This window comes from Cricetulus griseus, chromosome 8 (assembly GCF_003668045.3).
Source record: "Cricetulus griseus strain 17A/GY chromosome 8, alternate assembly CriGri-PICRH-1.0, whole genome shotgun sequence".
NCBI classification, from domain to species: domain Eukaryota; kingdom Metazoa; phylum Chordata; class Mammalia; order Rodentia; family Cricetidae; genus Cricetulus; species Cricetulus griseus.
The window spans coordinates 86,120,871-86,139,185 of record NC_048601.1 but is presented as its reverse complement, the minus strand read 5'-3'; the positions used below and the strand labels follow the sequence as shown (position 1 = coordinate 86,139,185).

Below are 18,315 nucleotides of genomic sequence, written 5' to 3'. Positions count from 1 at the left end.
TAAAAGCAATTTGGAGGAAAAACATTTTATTTTGCTTATGATTCTGAATTACTATTTATCATAGAAAGAAATCAGAGCAGGAAGTCAAACAGAGCAGGAACCTGGAGGCAGGAGCTGATACAGAAGCCATGGAGGAGTAGTGCTTACTGGCTTGCTCTTCGTGGTTTCTTAGCCTGCTTTCTTATAGCACCCAGGATCACCTGTCCAGGGGTGGTACCACCCAGAATGGGCTGGGCCTCCCCCATCCCTCACTAATTAAGAAAATGCCACACAGGCTTACCTACAGCCTGATTATATTTATTTATTTACTTACCGCCTCCCCTCTCACCCCAGAGAGACTCTTCCTTTGTTTCCCTTCAGGTATCCCTCCCAGGCATATCAAAAGAACACAGCATAACAAGTTCCAGGAAAACTAGGCACAAATCCTCATATCAAGTCTGGACTAGGCAACCTAGTAGGAGGAGAAGTGTCCCAAGAGCAGGCAAAAGAGTCAGAGTCAGCCCCCCACTGTTAGGAGTCCCACAAGAACACCCAGCTACAACAGTAATAATATGCAGAGGAGCTAGATCAGACCCATACAGGCTCTGTGATTGGTGCTTCAGTCTGTGTGAGCTCCTATGAACCCTGCTTAATTGGTTTTTTGGGTGTGTTCTTGTGGTGTTCTTGACCCCTCTGGCTCCTACAATCCTTCCTCCACCTCTTCCTCAGGGTTCCCCCCTCTCCACCTCATGTTTGGTTCTGGTCTCTGCGTCTGTTGCCATCAGTTGTTGGATGAAACCTCTCTGATGACGATTGGGCTGGGCTCTGGCCTATGAGAATATCAGACTTATTTATTTATTTTTTTTTGCCAGTCATGTTTGGTTCTATCCTATGTCTCTGGGCTATCCAGCCTCTGGTTCCTGGCCATCCAGGCAGCGTTAGGCATGGGCTCCATGTCACAGTTTGAGGGTCAAGTTGGACCAGCTATTGGTTGGCCGTTGCCACAAGTTCTGTTCCATCATTACCCCAGCACATCTTGCAGGCAGAATAAATTATAGGTTTTGTGGCTGGGTTGATGTTCCAGTCTCATCACCAGAAACCTTGCCTGGTTACAGAAGATGGCCTTCTCAGGCTCCTTTCCCCTGTTACTAGGGCACTTTGATAGGGACACCCTTATCGATTCGGGGAGTTTCCATTGCACTAGGTTTTCACGTCACCCCTCAAATGCCCCCATTCTATTTGTCTCTCTTCCTCCATCCTGCCCCTCCTTATCCGATCCCACCTGATCTCATTCCTACCTGCTCCCAGTCCACCCTTGAGATCTAGACTATTTCCCTTTCCCAGGGAGACCATGCACCCATGCACCCCTCCTTGAGCTTTCCCATTACTCAGCCTCTCTGGGTCTGTGGATATAAAGACTGGTCTTTGGAGGCATTTTTTTTTCAACTGAGGTTCTCTCCTCCTTGTGTCAAATTGACATAGAATCATCCAGCACAATCTTCTTATTAATTGTCCCCTTGAATTATGAAACATGAGCATAGCAGTTTCCTGCCTGCTGGGAAATCCTGGTCCTGCTCCTTCAAGCTGGCTGAGTGACTGCTGGGTGACCCTGCCTTTGTGGAGGCCCCAGGCTGTTGGGCTTCACAGACTCAGAACTGTTTGTTTATGTAGACCCAAGCAAAACATTCTTGTCTTTCCCACTTCAAGGGCAGCAGGCCTGGACCGCAGCTCGGGCTGATGGGTATCTGCCCATGTGTGGCCAAGTCAGAGCCATTTCCTGGCTAAAGGAGGCCGAATTTTTCTGGCTGTGGGAGGTTTTGCAACTCACTTTCATTTTAAATGGAAGGATACTGAAGTCCAGGGTTGACTTAGCCAGGACCCATAGCAAACCGATGGCCAGGAAGTCAGGCTCTTTTGATTGTGGTTGCTGTTCATGGTAGGTCTCTAGAGTACTCATTCTTGGAGATGGTGTGGTGAGCTCTGGCCATCCAGTGGCCACAGTATTGCTGGCTCAGCCATCCATCTCTTTTCCCAGGTCTCAGCTCTAATCTTGGCCTACTGCCTAGTCTGCAAAGAGCCATTAAACCCCAGTGACCAGCATGAGAGCAGAAGGGGACATGTCTAGGCACTCAAACCCATTGTATTTGTGGGCCAGGGGAGTGGCTTGGGGCCTCACAGCTTGGGGCACTAAGCTCTAGTGCCTTTGGAGGTCACACACAGAACTGCACCTGGAGCATCGAATCAGTTGCCCCCAAGGGTACTGTTAGGTTTCAAACTGGGACAAATGGCTGAGGTGCCTACTTAGCATGTCAGAGTGAGCAAAGACAATGAAACTAGACAAATATTACTGTGAACACGAGTAGACCTTAGTTTAGATTATCTTACTTATCAAACATATATTTTTACTTATCTAAATTCTCTTAGAAGCCTGGTATTGAACAGTTAGTAAAGACATTGAGTAGTTAGACACACATCTTAAGTCAGCTTTTGTAGACCTTTATAACCTTAAAATTTTTATCATCATATATTATAAACTAGTATATTCTAAACCAGAGTTGAATCATATATATAGTATGTTGTAGCAAACAACCTTAAATTTTTATCATCGTCTATACCAATACATAATATTTGAGACCTGTTGCTGTTTCCCTAGTCTAAAAAGAGACACAATGATAAATAGAGGGCTCAGAAGGGTGGAGAAGGATATAATTGTTGCTTTATACCACGTGGACTTCTTAAGATGGTGAAATCGCATGTCATGTGCCCTTTAACCTTAGTAAAGATGGCTTCCAGTCATGTGGTTGCTTACATGAGGCTATGTGCCAAGATGGAGGACAGCAACATGGTTGCTGTTTAAAAACTTCTAGTTTTATAAACAAGATCTCTATCTAAGTTCTGGGACCAAATGAATGAAAAAAAGAAATAGAAAAGAAAAGAAAGGAAACATGACTGCTCCTGGATATGACGGTGGAGGTTTGTTGTAGATACGTGGGAGAGCATAGCCAGAGGTAGAGACAGAAGCATCTGGGAGATACCAGAGTGAACCTGGCCAGACTGTGCTGTACCATGTGGGTCTCAGGAGGTCTAGGGAGGCCCTATGATGCCCATGACCAAGTGGTTCACTTGAACCCCCGGGAGAAAAATAATGGGTGCCGTATTTGGCCACACAGGAATCTACCATGCCTTCTAGTCAAGGTCCCTGTGGGCCCAGCGTTCAGCAGATAAGAAAATGCTAGCTAGAGGATCCCAGTGGGTTTGCTACCTTCTCCCTTCTATCTATCGTGGTGTGAAGGAACCACAGGCTCTAAGGAGTATGAACTTCTGATCTTCCAACCTTACCAGAGTTGGGCTGTGGGGAGGAAGTCCAACTGACATGTGCCCCATCACTGCCTCCTTTTTCTGAGTACAGCTCTTACCCTGGTGTATTCTAAATAGATGATGTCCTGAGAAGAGGGACGCATTGCAGACACACTCATCTCAGACATCCCATATCAGCCCTCTTCCTCCACCTGCTGGAAGGCCCGGGTGAAGAGGTTAGGCATCTTATGCTTGCTTGTCGAGAAAGGAAAGGAACAAAAGTTGGTGGTTCTGGTCATGTTCATCATCTGGAATCAGCAGAGAGGCAATGAAGATACTCCCATGGGACACTACTCCCCAGTGCCTTCCCTGAAGTGAAGACATCAAGGCTTAGAGCATAGACACGAAATAGGCTCATTTCCATCTGGGGACAGTTTGCAGGATGAGGTTGTGTGTGACTATGCAGATGGGTGTGCTGTGCATGTATTAAGTCTGTCATGATTTGAGGTCCTCATAGAAAGAACCAGAAACATAGAGACATCTGAACTTGAAATAGAAGACATTAAACCTCCAATATGCCTGAGTTTGCCTTTCATTGTCCATCAGATCCATAATTTTTAGAGTAAAGAAAGCTGCCCATGCTGGGTGTTGGTGGCACACGCCTTTAATCCCAGCACTCGGGAGGCAAAGGCAGACAGATCTCTATGCGCTCAAGGCCAACCTGGTCTACAGAGCGAGTGCCAGGATAGGTTCCAAAGCTGCACAGAGAAACCCTATCTAGAAAAACCGTAAAATAAAAAATAAAGGCTACTCTAAATAAAAACTACATTTCCCAGCTTCCTTTGTAACCAGGTGCAGCTCAGGTATGTGTTATAACCCATGGAATGTAAGTGGGCATCCTAATACCCTTCTGAACCCTTCTTTAAATTATGTACTTGGTCAAACATTGACTCTTCAGCGTTTCCTCCATCTTGTCACCTGGAATACAGATGCTTCCATCTTGGAGGAATGCAGAGGAGTGGGTCTTGAGAGAGATGCCATGTAGCTGCCAAGGAAGAAAGAGGCCTGGGCATCACCGGTAAGCCAAAACCATGTGGAGATACACAGATGAATAGAAATGGGTTAATAATTAAAAGAGCACCAGCCAATAAGAAGCCTGAGACATCTGCCAAACAGTTTATAATTCATATAAGCGGTTGTGTGTTTATTTGGGACTGAATGGCTGTGGGACCAAGTGGGACAGAAACTTCTGTCTACAGGCAATGGTTAATTCAATCATCTGCTGAATGTTGTACTGATTAACTTTATGCTATCAACTTTCTCCAATGTAAGTTAAGTATTTTTCCATCCTGTAGTTCAGAGGCATCTTTTGTCTGTAGACATTGCGTATCTGCTAGTTTTAGCACTTATTGATTATTCTTACTGGAGTGAATGATTATTATTATGGCTGCCAAATGTTGATCCACCAGTTATATCATCCTTTCCACATTTATTGGCTGACATTCAAATGTTCCTTCCCTTTCATGTATTATCTTATACAAATATGAACTCAGAGACTCCAGCTTTGTTCCCAGTGGACTAATGACTCACCACTCTGCTGTTTGAATTTGATGAGCAGATATGGTCAATAAGAGCCATTTTAACCCAAGAAGTGCTTTTGAGTATTTCCTCAGTAAGTTTCTCTTATTCAGGATGTCCATCACTTTTAAACTTAATCCTAAACCGTATAGCCAGGCCTTGAGCAAAGAGGCAGGTACCAGGGCTCTTAGGCTGTCTTCTTCTGCTCTGTTCCTGGAGGTCTAGCCTTTGAATTCTGGAGGCATTGATAGTTCATGAAGCATTGACCCTTCCACCAGAGTGTGGATTTGTACCTCTTCCAAATGATATTGTCTTTACAAATGGCTCCAGCAAGAAATGCTGGAAGGAGACAAATCCCATGACAATCCCCAAGCACTTCCTTGAAGCTTGAATATATCACAACCTTTAGGAGACTTTAGGAAATGGAAGGAGGAGAAACCCTCCATGAACATCAGCTTGATCTGTGGATCATGAGCATTCTGACCACCATGGGGGGAAAGGCCCCAGTAGAACCATTGGACAAGGCACATACATTTGTCCAGAGCACGAGACTAAGAGGTCAGAGAGCTGGGTCCTGGGAAGTGCAAGAGGCACAACACGTAAAGTTGGAAAGATTGGAGGTCTCTTCAGGACATGTCCTGTGTCAGGGGCCACATAGGAAGTGCAATCATCTATGCAGCAGCTTGGGATAAGTAAAAGAGACAACTGGTAGTGAATGGATAAAACTTGATATGGATATATTAATAAAATATGGCTTCTTTCTTGCCTTCACATTGATTTCCTTTGAGTCTCAGCTGAGAGGAAAAGTATTGTGTGGTCAGCTTGTGACATCCGTCTACTGCATCAGATAGTGAACAAAAGAGGAAAATACAACTGTCTTGCACACCATTGCTTCACACTGCCTCTGAAAATTCCCTGAAGTCAACATCTAGGAACTAGTGACTAGCGTCTCTCAATTCTATTATATTACTTTTCTCATTGCTTGTGACCAGACACATGGCACGAAGCAAGTGAAGTGAGGAAGGGTTCATTCTGGCTCACTGTTTAAGAAGGAATAGGGCTCATCATGGTAGGGAATGCACAGCGCATGGGCTCGAGACAGCCGGGAACACTGTGTCAGGAAGCAGAGAGGGGACCAAAAGTGGGCCCAGGCTATAAAATCCCAAGGCTCACACTTAATGACCCATTTTTTCTACAAGTTTCCACCTCCTAAAGGTATCACAACCTTTCAAGCCAACACCATTGTCTTAATCAGGTTTCTATTGCTGTGAAGAGACACCATGACCTTGACCACTCTTATAAAGAAAACATTTAAGTGGGGTGGCTCGGTTACAATTTCAGAGGGCCAGTCCATTATCATCATGGTGGGAGTATGGTGGTGTGCAGGCAGCCATAGCTGACAGTTCTACATCTTTCAGGCAACAAAAGGTTGACTAAGACCCTGAGTGGTATCCTGAGCATAGGAAACCTCAAAGCCCATCCCCACGTGACACACCTCCTCCAACATGGCCATACCCACTCCAACCAAGCCACACCTCCCAATAGTGCCACTCCCTGTGAGATTATGGGGGCCAATTACATTCAAACTACCATAACAATAAAACATGGAAGGAAATAAAAGGGATACCAATAGGAAAAGAAGTCTTAAGTATCCTTAATAGGTTAAGAGATCTTAATGACAGAAAAGTCTTAGGGCTGATGAACACTTCTGGTTAAATGACAGGATACAATACCAACAGTGAAAACCTGTAGTCTGGCTCTGATAGACTGAGAAAGAAACCAGAGAATCAATCCCATTTATAATAGTCACAAAAATATCTTGGAATAAATTTAACCAAAGAAATTAAATGTCTCTATCAAAACAAAAAACAAGCAAACAAAAATCCAAATAAACACACACACACACACACACACACACACACACACACACACACACACGGAACAAAAGCAAAAACACCTTTAGAACTCTGGAGGAAGAAGTTGAAGAAGACACTAGAAGTTGGGGATGCCCCTGTCATGCTCATGGCTTGGGAGAATGAATCTGTGAAGGTACCCATCCTACCCAAAGCAATCTATACATTTAATGCAATCATAATAAAAAATACCAGGACAATTCTCCACAGACAGAATGAAACAATCTTTAAAGTTCACATGGAAGCACAACAGACCACATCTAGTGAGAGCAATCCCCAGCAATAAGAATACAGTTGGAGGTGTCACCACACCTGATTTCAAGTTATGCTACGAAGCCATAGTAATAAAATCATTATTTTATTGACCAAATCCCAGATACATAGATCAGTGGAATAGACTAGAGGATGCAGCTATAAATCCACACAACTACTGCCACCTGAATTTTGGCAAAGTTTTGTAGCTGGAAGCTTGCCTGGTCCTGCAGCTGCTTATAAAATAACAATCTGAGGCTTAATATTTATTATGATTGTTTGGCCAATGGATCAGGTATATTTCTAACTAGCTCTCACTATTAAATTAAACCCATTTTTACTAATTGTGTATCACCACGTGGTCATGGCTTACTAGTAATGTTCTGGAATGTAACTCCTTCTGAGACTACATGGCGTCTCCCTGACTTTGCCTTCTTTCTCTCGTATCTTTGTTGTTTGGATTTCCCACCTGGCTCTATTCTGCCTGGACATTGGCCGAACCAGCTTTATTTATCAACCAATAAAAGCAACACACATTTGCAGCCTACAGAAGGATATCCTACATCAATAGTTGCCAACAGCTCACATTGGAAAAATCATAGCATCTTCAAAAATTAATGCTGGATAAATTGGGTATCTATTTGTAGATGAATGAAGTTAGATTCTTACTTCTCACCTCACACAAAAACAAACTCCAAATGACCATGGTCCTGAACAAAGGTATTGAAACTCTGGATCTTCCAGAGATAAAAGTAGGGAGTACACTTTAAGATATAGGCACGAAGAGGGACTTTCTGAACAGAAGTCCAATCACTTGGGGAATAAGACCAAGAGTCGTTGAATGGAACCTCATGAGACTATAAAGCTTCTGTACAGCAAAGGAAACAATGAATTGAAGCGGCAGCCCACAGAATTCGAGAACATCCTCATCAGTTAAACATCTGACATAAAATTAGTGCCTGTGACCCACAAGAATCCCAAAGACTAAACACCGAGAAAACGAATACCTCAGTGAAAAAAATGAGTTGAAAAACTGAATAGAGTTCCCAAGAGGAGCAATACAAATAGCAAACAAATGTCAAGAAAAAAATGTTCATCATCTTTAGCCATCAGGGGAATGCAGATTAAAACTGCATTGACTCAGTCTCGCCACCATCCAGTCTTTATCACCAAGAAAACAAATGACAACGAATGCTGGGGAGAATATGAGGAGAAGGAACCCTCATACACTGTTGGTACACAGAGGTGCAGCCTCTTTGGAAATAACCGTAGCGTGTTCTCAAAAACCTAAAAATTATATCTAGTACAAGATCTGGATATTCCACTCTGTATTTCCCCAAATGACTCCACGTCGTTCCACAGAGACACCCTCCCATCCATGTTTATTGCGCGATTGCAAGGAAGTGGGACCAACCTAGATGTCCACCAGCCGATGAATGGCAACGAAAATGTGGCACATATGCAAAAAGAATTTTATCCACATGAAAAGAAAAAGGAAATTGTGGAATTTGCAGGAAATGAATGAAATGGAAAATAGTATAGTTCTCTCTAATTTGTGGGTCAAAGCTTTGAATTTTTACTGTTGTGTGTTTAGTTTGGAGTGTCCATGGAGACCAGGAAATTGAAAAGAGACCATGCAGTTGGGGGAAGAGGCCTGATTTTGGAGAGGATGATGATAGACTGGATGAGAAATGATAGTAGAAAGGGCGTGGTTAGGGTTAAATGGAGAAAGGGGTTAGATACAGAAGTGAGGAGGGCAGGAGAGAGTCATGTGACCAAAACTAAAGATGCATGAAGAAATCATAGGGAAATCTAATATTCTTTAAGTTAACTAAGAAAACATTTTAAAAAAAGAATTGGAACAGAAGTATTCCAAGTGAACGAAGTCACAGGTAATCAAGTGACAATCCAAATGTCACATTTGCGGTACTCCCCTAATAGCCACTGGTTAGGAAGTCCCTCTACCCCCCAAAATAACACAGGCATTTGCCTTTGCTCTTGCTTGCTCACCAGAACTAGATGGTAAGACACTATTGCTGAAGACAACACCCATTTTGGTTGAAAAACAAAGAAATCAATCTGAACTTGGAATGTGTAAGAGTCTCCCATATGATGTGGTCTTGAAGACATGAAAGGTCCCCAGGAAGCAGGAGAATGGCCCTCCAAGGATTCGAGGGAGTTTAACAAGAATGGGGGGGGGCAACAAGAGACATTGATATTGAGTATAATCAGAATGAATTACACAGATGTATACATGAAATTGTCAAGAAATAGATTTAATTATTAAAAAGAAATACTGTAGAAAATAGGGTAATCCTAGGAAATGGATTCTCACCAGAGATTTTTATGGCTCATGTAGACTCTTAGGACCAGAATGACACCCTTTTGTGAGAGATGGGGGATCAAAACAAAGAGAGGAGCCAGCATGATGGCTGAGGAGAAGGCACTTCAGGGCCTAATGACCCCAGTGAAAGCCTTGGGGTACAAGGTGGAAGGGGAGAAACAGCTATCAAAACTGTCTTCTGACCTCCACACATAATCATGACAAACATAGCCACACACATGCATGTGCACACACACAACAGATAGCAATAAGTGAGAGGGAGAGAGGGAGAGAGAGAGAGAGAGAGAGAGAGAGAGAGAGAGAGAGAGAGAGAGAGAGAGAGAGAGAGAGAGATTCTTTGGATCAGTTGGCTTTCTCCTCAGCCATCATGCTGGCTCCTCTCCTTGTTTTGACCCACTCTCTATCATCTACATTTTATGTGGAATTGAGACATTTTTATATCTATCTCCCCTATTGGGTAAGGATTCTTTGTACTAGTTTATCTATTACCTGATCTCCCTTTTCAAAGTACCCTTGTCCAATTCTCCCTTTTTCAAAAATTTGAAGAAAAACTGATGTTTAACCCCAAATGAGAATGAAATGAATTAAGCTGGCTTCACTGCCCTTTTTTGTTTTTCAGTTGTTCGAGACAGGGTTTCTCTGTGGCTTTGGAGGCTGACCTGGAACTAGCTCTTGTAGACCAGGCTGGTCTCGAACTCACAGAGATCCGCCTGCCTCTGCCTCCCGAGTGCTGGGATTAAAGATGTGCACAACCACGGCCTGGCTCACTGCCCCTTCTTCTCAGTAGCTTGGGTCTTGGTTCTAGAGGTCTTATCAGTCCAAAAAGGAGAATGTTCTCACTGTGTAAGCCAGCAGTTCAGAGCACTAACTTCTTTGGTATAAGTTGTAAAGACAGTTACACTCTCTGACAGTGATGGTGTTTCACAATACACTGGCCCCAGATTTACTAACAACCAATCCAGACAGGGCCTGCTTCAAGAAGAATGCTAGTTCTGTGTCAAGGAACCTGGACAGGCATTAACGAGCTTAGGTGGTGTCATAATTTGTCAATGGGTTTCCAATGAGATTACTAGAAAATTGTACATTTTTATACCTTGGAAAGGAGAGAGACCTTAATCAAACATTAATTTTATTGGGATCCTTAATTGTCAGTTGGCTAAAGGCTCCAACCAGACTCCCTGGAGAGGGAGGTCCTTCTCCTTCTCATGTCTCTGTAAACTTCTATGTCTTTATATCCTGCCCTGCCCCACACAGACCCTCAGACAGCTAGTCACCATGACTCCCAAGAATGTGGAGGTGGGCTTCTCCAGGTAGAGTGTGAGACTATATCTCATCCTTTAGGGCCTTCAGGGTTTGTGATTATCTCAAAGGTTCATGTTGGTGGCCATGGGGATATAGCCGAGGAACAGAAATTGGGACCTGGTTGCCAGGATATGGCCATGAGGGAATGTGTGGATGAGCTGTTTCTTATGCTGCCTGGATGGTTGCCTGGGATGACCCACTGACTTCTGGAGGGAGTGACTAAACAGATGAGAAATTCTGAAAGTCAAGTCATCAAAAGGATTTCACAATGTCCTGCTCACTGAACTGGGCCAGTTTGTTGACCTCACCAGACCGGTGTTTCTATCTCCTGACTCTGGGCATGGCATGGTGATGGGGACAATGTGTTTGCTTGTCTTCTGAAAACATCCTAACTGAGGTAGACAGCCAGCTCTGCACTGTCCTCAAGAGTCTTGAACTGGAAGGGCTTTATAGTCAGTGTCCTTCCTAGAGCACCGTGAAGGAGACAATGCTGCCATAAAACTGCCCCTGTATAGCAGGCCTCCCATCCTTGTTCCAGTTCCCAGCACACCGGATGCTTCCTGCTGCCAGATCCAAGCAGCTCTCCACACATCCCTGCACTAGAGACAGATATCGAACCCATTGACTCACACCTGGACAGACCACGGCAGAGTGAATACTTATAGTCCCCTCCCTCCCTCCCTCCTCCCTCCCTCCCTCCCTCCCTCCCTCCCTCCCTCCCTCCCTCCCTCCCTCCCTTCCTCCCTCCCTAACTTTCTCTAACTTTCTCTCTCCCTTTCTCCCTCTCCCTCTCTCTCCTTCTCTCTCTCCCTCCCCCGCATCCCCTCTCCTTGTCCCTCTTTTCCTCCCTTGCTCTTTCTCCCTCTCTTTCCCTTCTCTTGCTGTGCTCATACTAGACCTTCCCTAGGTTGCTGTTGTAACTCTTTCCTAGTCTTCCTGCTTCCAGATTTGCCCCTCTGCAGTCCATTCTCAACAAAAGATCCAGAAGAATCCGGCCAAAACAAGTTAGCTTGAATCCTTCCTTTGCCCCTAACTCTCCTAAGGGTACCCACTTGTGACTAAGAACATAAGTTCTGCTGATGGCACAGGCTGATGGGGTCTAGGGTTGTTAGAGACTAGGCTAGGCTCAATAATCTGTACTCAATAAGTAGTAAACAATTTATTCAGTGTTTCCACATTTGGAAGAGGAGCAAATAAAGAGGTCCAGTGACACTTCCTGGGGACGAGGAGAGAGCCCATCATCTTCAGCATCCCAACATGAGATTCAGGCTTAAATAGAGGGCCTGAGGTATGCATAGCTCAGCAGTTCTGGTCAAGGGTTGACTCTGCCCATCATTCACCCATTGTTGTCTCTTCAGAAAGGTGGACCAGGAAGGTTGTCAGAACTGTGTGCCATGTCTTCCTGGGAGACGGGCTCCCTGTCTGTTTGGCATCAGGGCCCCAGCCTTTTCCTTCCCCAGTGTGAGACTCCTGGAGAAATTCCAATTCCTTGTAGTCTATTGTCTCAGCAGTCTGGGAGTCGAAGGGAGGGGCACACTGTCACTCTTTATAATATCTTTGTTTCTTCCCAGACCATTATGCCATGTTTCCTCCTTTTCTTTCTGCCCTCTGGCCTTTGCTGTTTCCCAAGCAGTCAGGCCATCTCAGGGTCTTTTGCACTGGTGTTTGGAGTGTTCTTCCTCCAGGTCTCTGCAGAGCTTATGTGTTCTCTTCTTTTGGATTGGGGTGATCCTGTCTGGTGTGTGTGTGTGTGTGTGTGTGTGTGTGTGTGTGTGTGTGTGTGTGTATGCACAGGCATGCATAGAGGCTGGAGGTCAATCTTGGATATTGATCCTCAGGAGCTGTTCACCTTGTTTTATGTGACAGGATTCTGGGGTAGCCTAGGCTGCCTGGTAAGCAAGCCCCAGAGATCAGTCCGTCTCCATCTCTCTCCACTCCAGGGTTACCAGGGTTACCAGCATGCACTACAATGCCTTTTTCCATGGTGCCCTGGATCAAACACCGCTTCTCATTCTTGCATGTTAAACACTCTACTGACTGAGCCATCTCCCCAGCCCTGTGATGCACTTTGAAAAAGTGTAATCTTTGCCTTCCCAAAGCCCTCTTATTTCTGTTTTCTCTCCTTTAAATCTATGACATAAAAATATCTGCCATGCTCATTTTATTTTTCCCTTTGTCTATCTCTGCCATTTTTCCCATTTCTCTTTTCTCTATGAAGACATATTTTACAGTGTGAAATTATTAACATCTGTAAACTCTGCATATGACACGGCTCAACATGTATTTATTAACAAATAAGTCAAGAATAAATAAGAATAAATGCACGATGTTTTTCTTTGCCCCATTATTAGTCATGGTTCTCCAGGACAGAATCAATAGAATGAATATATATTAAAAGGTGATTTATTAGATGGTCTTCTAAAGTGTAGTCTAGGTAGTTCAAAAATGGCTATTTCATGATGGGGAGGCCAAGAATTCAGTAGGTTCTCAGTCCTGTGAGCCTGGATGTGGCAGTTGTCACATTATAGTGCTGACTGCCCGGAGGATTCCTGAAGAACTGCTGGCCTTTGGTCTATTTTGGAAGCTGAAAGAAGCTGATTCTATTATCAGCAAAGGAGTCAGTAGCAGCAGCCACCGAGTAGAGGAACTTGCCAGCCAGAAAAGAAACAAGCTGGCAAAAGCAGCCTTTCCTTCTTCCACCTCCTTTGTGTCTGGGATGCCACTTAAGGTGCTTCCCACATTGAAGGTGATTCATTGAAGGTGATTCAACTAATACCCAGAAAATCTCTCACAGGATTGCCTGGAGGCTTGCCTTTTCAGTGTATCTCAGTAAAGTTGACAAGCAAGATTAACCATCACACCTGGATTTGACTTTGGTCTTGACCTCCACAGAGGAATATCTTTATTTACTTTTTTTTTTTCTGAGACAGAGTCTCACTATGTAGCCCTGGCTGGCCTGGAACTCACAGAGATCCACCTGCCTCTGCCTCCTGAGTTCTGGGTTTGAGGCATGTACCACCATACCCAGTATCTTTTGATTTTTTTTTTTTTTTTTACACAGCACTGTGATGGTTGTTTTTAATTGTCAGTTTGACACAGTCTAGAGTTTCCTAGGAGCAAAGTCTCTGGGATTATTTAAATTAGGTTGGCTGTGGGGGATAATTTTGAGTATGGCGAGAGGTGGGAAGATCAGCCCACTGTGGGTGGTACCATTCCATTGGTAGGAGATCATGAACTGTGTAAGAGTGAAGAAGTGGGGCTAGAGAGATTGCTCTGTGTTGTTCTTGCAGAGGATCCAGGTTCAGTGTCCAGCACCTACATGCTGTGCCCCAATCATCTGTAATTCCAGTTCTAGGGGACCCAATATTCTCTTCTGTGTCCTTGGGCACCGTGAATGTACATGGAACACATACACGAATGCAAGCAAAATCACACACAGAGAGAACAAAAACAAATACATCTTTAAAAAGAGTGTGGTTTGTCAACCTCTTAGCTGACCTGTGCAGATCTTGTCTGCTGGACCTGGGATCTGAGGACCTGAAAAAGCAGGGCGGACCATAGTCTAATGCTGCAGACAGCCTTTCTTCAGTTTCAGTGTGCTTTTATGCATGAATGTAAAAGAAAGCAATGATCTAAGGAAGGTTGTTTGAGTTCAGAAAGCATGTAAATAAACATCAGTAAGCACATACTAATATTAACAGAAAATCCTTTTCCTGGAATTTTCTCAGGACACAGCACTTGAAATCCCATTGCCTGGCATGTACTATAGATTATATCTGGGAAGGCACAAAAGCAAGGCAGAAGGCCATGTCCAGAGTCAGGGCACACTGACCAGATTGGGTTCTATAACTATTCTCTGACATCCGACAACAAAAGTAAACATATTGAAGGGACCAGCTCCCCTTTCGGCAGCCATAACGGCCAAACACGTGCTTGTCTGACCTTGTCCTAGACACTAGAAAGTCAGATGCCTGCCTCGTGACAAGGAACCAATCAGAAGTTAGCTGGTGGCGCTATGTTTACGACCCTGGGTGTACTTTACAGACAAGCGCACAGCAGTGATGCACAGAGCATAGCAACCACCCTGGGAGGGCCTATGGGCCATAACAACCAGTTGGCCAATCAACACAGGGCAAACCCTCCAAGCCTGGAGGCACACCAATCCTGAGCCTGTGCATACCCCTAGACACTCCCCTTATGCTGCCCTATAAAGATCTGTAAGCAGCGGCTTCGAACTGTCTTTGCTAGCCATCCGCCATGGAGGGTGGGTGAAAGACCCGAGCGAACATGGGGTTAGCTCATTAAAAAAACAATAAAGCCTCATGCAGTTTGCAGCAAGCTCTCAAATCCTCCTGGTGATTGGGGTGACTGCGGTGGTGGCCTGGGACCCCGGATACCTGAGTTTTCCGGGGGTCTAACAATATCTTATAAATTAAAGGAAAATGTTTGTCACAGGAGGCATGGAATCATGTCTGAGAACAATCCAGGGAACAAAATACACCAGAGGTAAGAGGCCCTCTGTCTTTTTTCCCTAGAGCCTCTCTCACAGTTCCCCCAGGCATTGCTCACCACAGGTCATGTTTTGACCGTGTTCTGTCAGAGATTAGCTGAGTATGAATTATATTCATTACACTCTATTCTTGTTTATGGATGTGATATGGCCAACTCCCTCCAGGTCCTGCTGCTGTGACTTTTGTGAGCTGTAACCTGGAACTGTGGATCACAGTATTCTGTCACAGCAACAGGAAACAAAACTAAGACAAGCTGGGCTGGAGAGATGGCTCAGTGGTTAAGAGACTGCTCTTTCAGAGGTCCTGAGTTTAATTCCCAGCAACCACCTGGTGGCTCACAACCATCCGTTATGAGATCTGGTGCCCTCTTCTGGTGTGCAGATACACATGGAAGCAGAATGTTGTATACATAATAAAAAAATCTTAAAAAACTAAGACAAGCAATTACCATTTTTGATATGCCAGCTCTTACCTGTATATGTAAGTCTGCCCTGTGTTCTTAAATTATAACACATTTATTAGTGTGCCTTTGCATATGAAAGAGCAGGTACCCCGGTAAGGCTAATGACTGCCGTCTTCATTCTGTGCACATTCAAGTTCCTACAGCTCTGAAAACTCAAGATTGCCCTTGCAGAGAACTCCGGTGGCTTAGGAGGTGCAGCGGTAGCTTAGGAGGTTCGGATGCCCGAAAACTGTAATTCAAACTGTCCTGATTCAGTGATGTCATCAGGACACTGATAGGAATGAAGCATGATGCCTCCCAACCACAGTGCATGTGCCACACTGGCTGTGAGACAATCTTGGATTAAAAACATACCTTTTTGATTTTATAAATGTTTTAATGTTTATTAGAATTTAATAATCATATAAGCCTACAATTTTTGTGGGTCTTACTGCCTGGGTACTCTTTTAGGAAAATATAAGAAACATGTTGGTTTAAAGAAAATAATATATAGCATAGGTGATATGTGCTGAGTTGAGACCATTCACAGTTTGAAGTCTTAAAGCCTTGTATCCAGAATGTGACCTATCTGAAGGTAAGGTACGATAAAAATGAGGTCATTACGGTGGACACTCAACTCTTTGTGACCAGTGTTGAATAGCACACAGACACATTGAGAGGGAGGCTCTGTAAAGACATAGAAAGAAGAGGGAGGCAATGAGAAGGGCCTCAAGGAATAAAAGCCCCAGTGACACCTTCATTGTGATCTTGGAGGCTACAAGACTACAGGATAGTAATCTTGTTGTTGAAGCCACAAACTGTGGCATTTTATTAAGGCATCCCCATCAAACCAGCACAACGGGGGTAGTACAGAGAGGTGAAGAACGTTGGTGTGGTACCCAAGTGACTGTCAAAAACCTGGGCTTTGCCCATTTTCATCCCTTCCGGCTTCTAGATGCTAGGGATTGGAGTCTTGGCCTCCTTGCTCTACAGAGGACCGGCCACTAAGGTCTGTGTCAGTGAGCCCAGGAGGCAACTGTAGTCCTGAGGGTGGATCGTTGGGGACACTTTCCCGCCGGTGCAGACCTTTAAGAACCACGAGGTAGGTGTGCTTCCCATTACATGTGTGGAGAAATGGAACCTTTGATTGGAGCAGTGACACCCACCACAGGAGGCCAGAGTCGGTCCGGTTCCCAGAGCTCAGGCTATGCTCCGCCCCCAACTGCTTCACCGCTCGAAGGATGCTCCTCCCTTCTTCCCTCCCGCGCCCCTGGAACGCTGGTTCCCCAGGAAGGGGAGGAGTTCTTCCTGGCGCGGAGGCCACCGTCGCCACGGCAACGCCGCTTTACTGGGCCCAACGGATTCCGCGCGTCCTGGGGCTGCAGGCCGCCGCGTGGCCTGGGGGCAGCACCAGCAGCATGGACAGCCTGTACGTGGAGGAGGTGGCCGCCTCCCTGGTCAGGGAGTTTCTCAGCAGAAAGGTAATGGCTGGACACTCCGAAGCCCAGGAGGCCGCTCTAGTGTTGGGAAGGGGGCAGCCTGGGTTTCCCTCGGTATCTTTGCACCTTCGTGGGTAGGGGAGCGTTCCACCCCTTCTGTTCGCCTCAGACTCCCCTAAGAGAGCCCCTTTCCCGGGACAGGGAAACTACATTTCCCAGAAGCCAGTCCTTCTTAGTTAGAGGACACCTCCATAAAGGCAGGCCGGCTTTTGGTCTGCTGCCCTCCGCTGGTACCCATTGTCACCGCAGTGCCAGGTTGGCAGGGCAGGGCAGAGCAAGTTCTCCCAGCCTGGGGCACAGGACGTGTCCTCAGGAAAGAACTTCTCCAAAGGAAAGTTCTGGGCAGTCAGGCCTTTTGGTCGTTTTAATAAAAAGTGGAAATTCCAGCTGCTGCATGAACTTTTGTAGAAGAATTATGCAAATCTCTCATTGTTTCGTCCTAGAAGAGTTTTCAAAGAGTTGTAAGTTAGGAGTATCTTGGGCACCCCGTGGGGTCTCGGAGAAGGAGGGTGCGTCATGGATGCCAGGAGTCAGTTTGTATTTTTACACCAAGTGGCTGAGGACTATACGCTAAGGGATCATGTGATGCCATATTCAGCTGGTCCAAAAGTCACTTATTTGACACACACACACACACACACACACACACACACACACACACACACACACACACCCATGTTTGGATGGAACAAAGTGGAAGGATTTGAAGTCAGATGTAAGTCTGACATTGTTACTTCATCTCTACAAATAGGAATTTTGAAATTCCACCCATGTGTATGTATAGTGAGGGTTAGTGATATACGACCAGCACCTAAGCATTAGGTCCGATACTCATATACAATATGCACATAGGTATTCAATGTTATACTTGCTTCCCCAGCTCTGATTGAATCTGTTTTGAAATGCATGCTTTTTAAAAAATGATTTATGTTCATTTTGAAAAGTTGTGATGCTTCTGGCTTCATTGTGTCTTCTTTGACTTTGTATCACCGAGTCTTGAGTTAGAGTTGGATTACCAGTGGCGTGCTCAGAGGCTGACACAGATGTTAAGTCTGGCCACTAGGTGTAGACGTGTCAGAGAAGCCCTAATTTCCTCAGTGGAATCCAAAGTCCTCACCGACATCCGGGGACCCACCACTTGGCCCCAGCCTGCATTCCCACTCTTGCTTCTAGCTTTTCCTTCACCTTTCCCTTGATC

At 45.0% G+C, this 18,315-nt stretch overlaps 1 protein-coding gene across 6 annotated transcripts in view; it reads left to right on the top strand.

The window, feature by feature from the left end:
• The window catches only part of Mindy4 (MINDY lysine 48 deubiquitinase 4), a 149,145-nt gene that overhangs the window by 12,162 nt on the left and 118,668 nt on the right, over nucleotides 1–18,315 (top strand). For 2 of the 6 annotated variants that reach the window (XM_027429692.2, XM_035448553.1), the window contains exon 1: nucleotides 16,574–17,099. The exons of 1 other annotated variant lie outside the window; for it this stretch is intronic. In XM_027429692.2, coding sequence (XP_027285493.1) covers nucleotides 16,860–17,099 — 240 coding nt within the window. In that variant the 5' untranslated portion in view covers nucleotides 16,574–16,859. Of the gene's footprint in view, nucleotides 1–4,265; nucleotides 4,355–16,561; nucleotides 17,100–18,315 lie in introns of those variants that run through there. 3 more of the 6 variants (XM_035448555.1, XM_035448552.1, XM_027429693.2) reach the window with 3 other exon arrangements.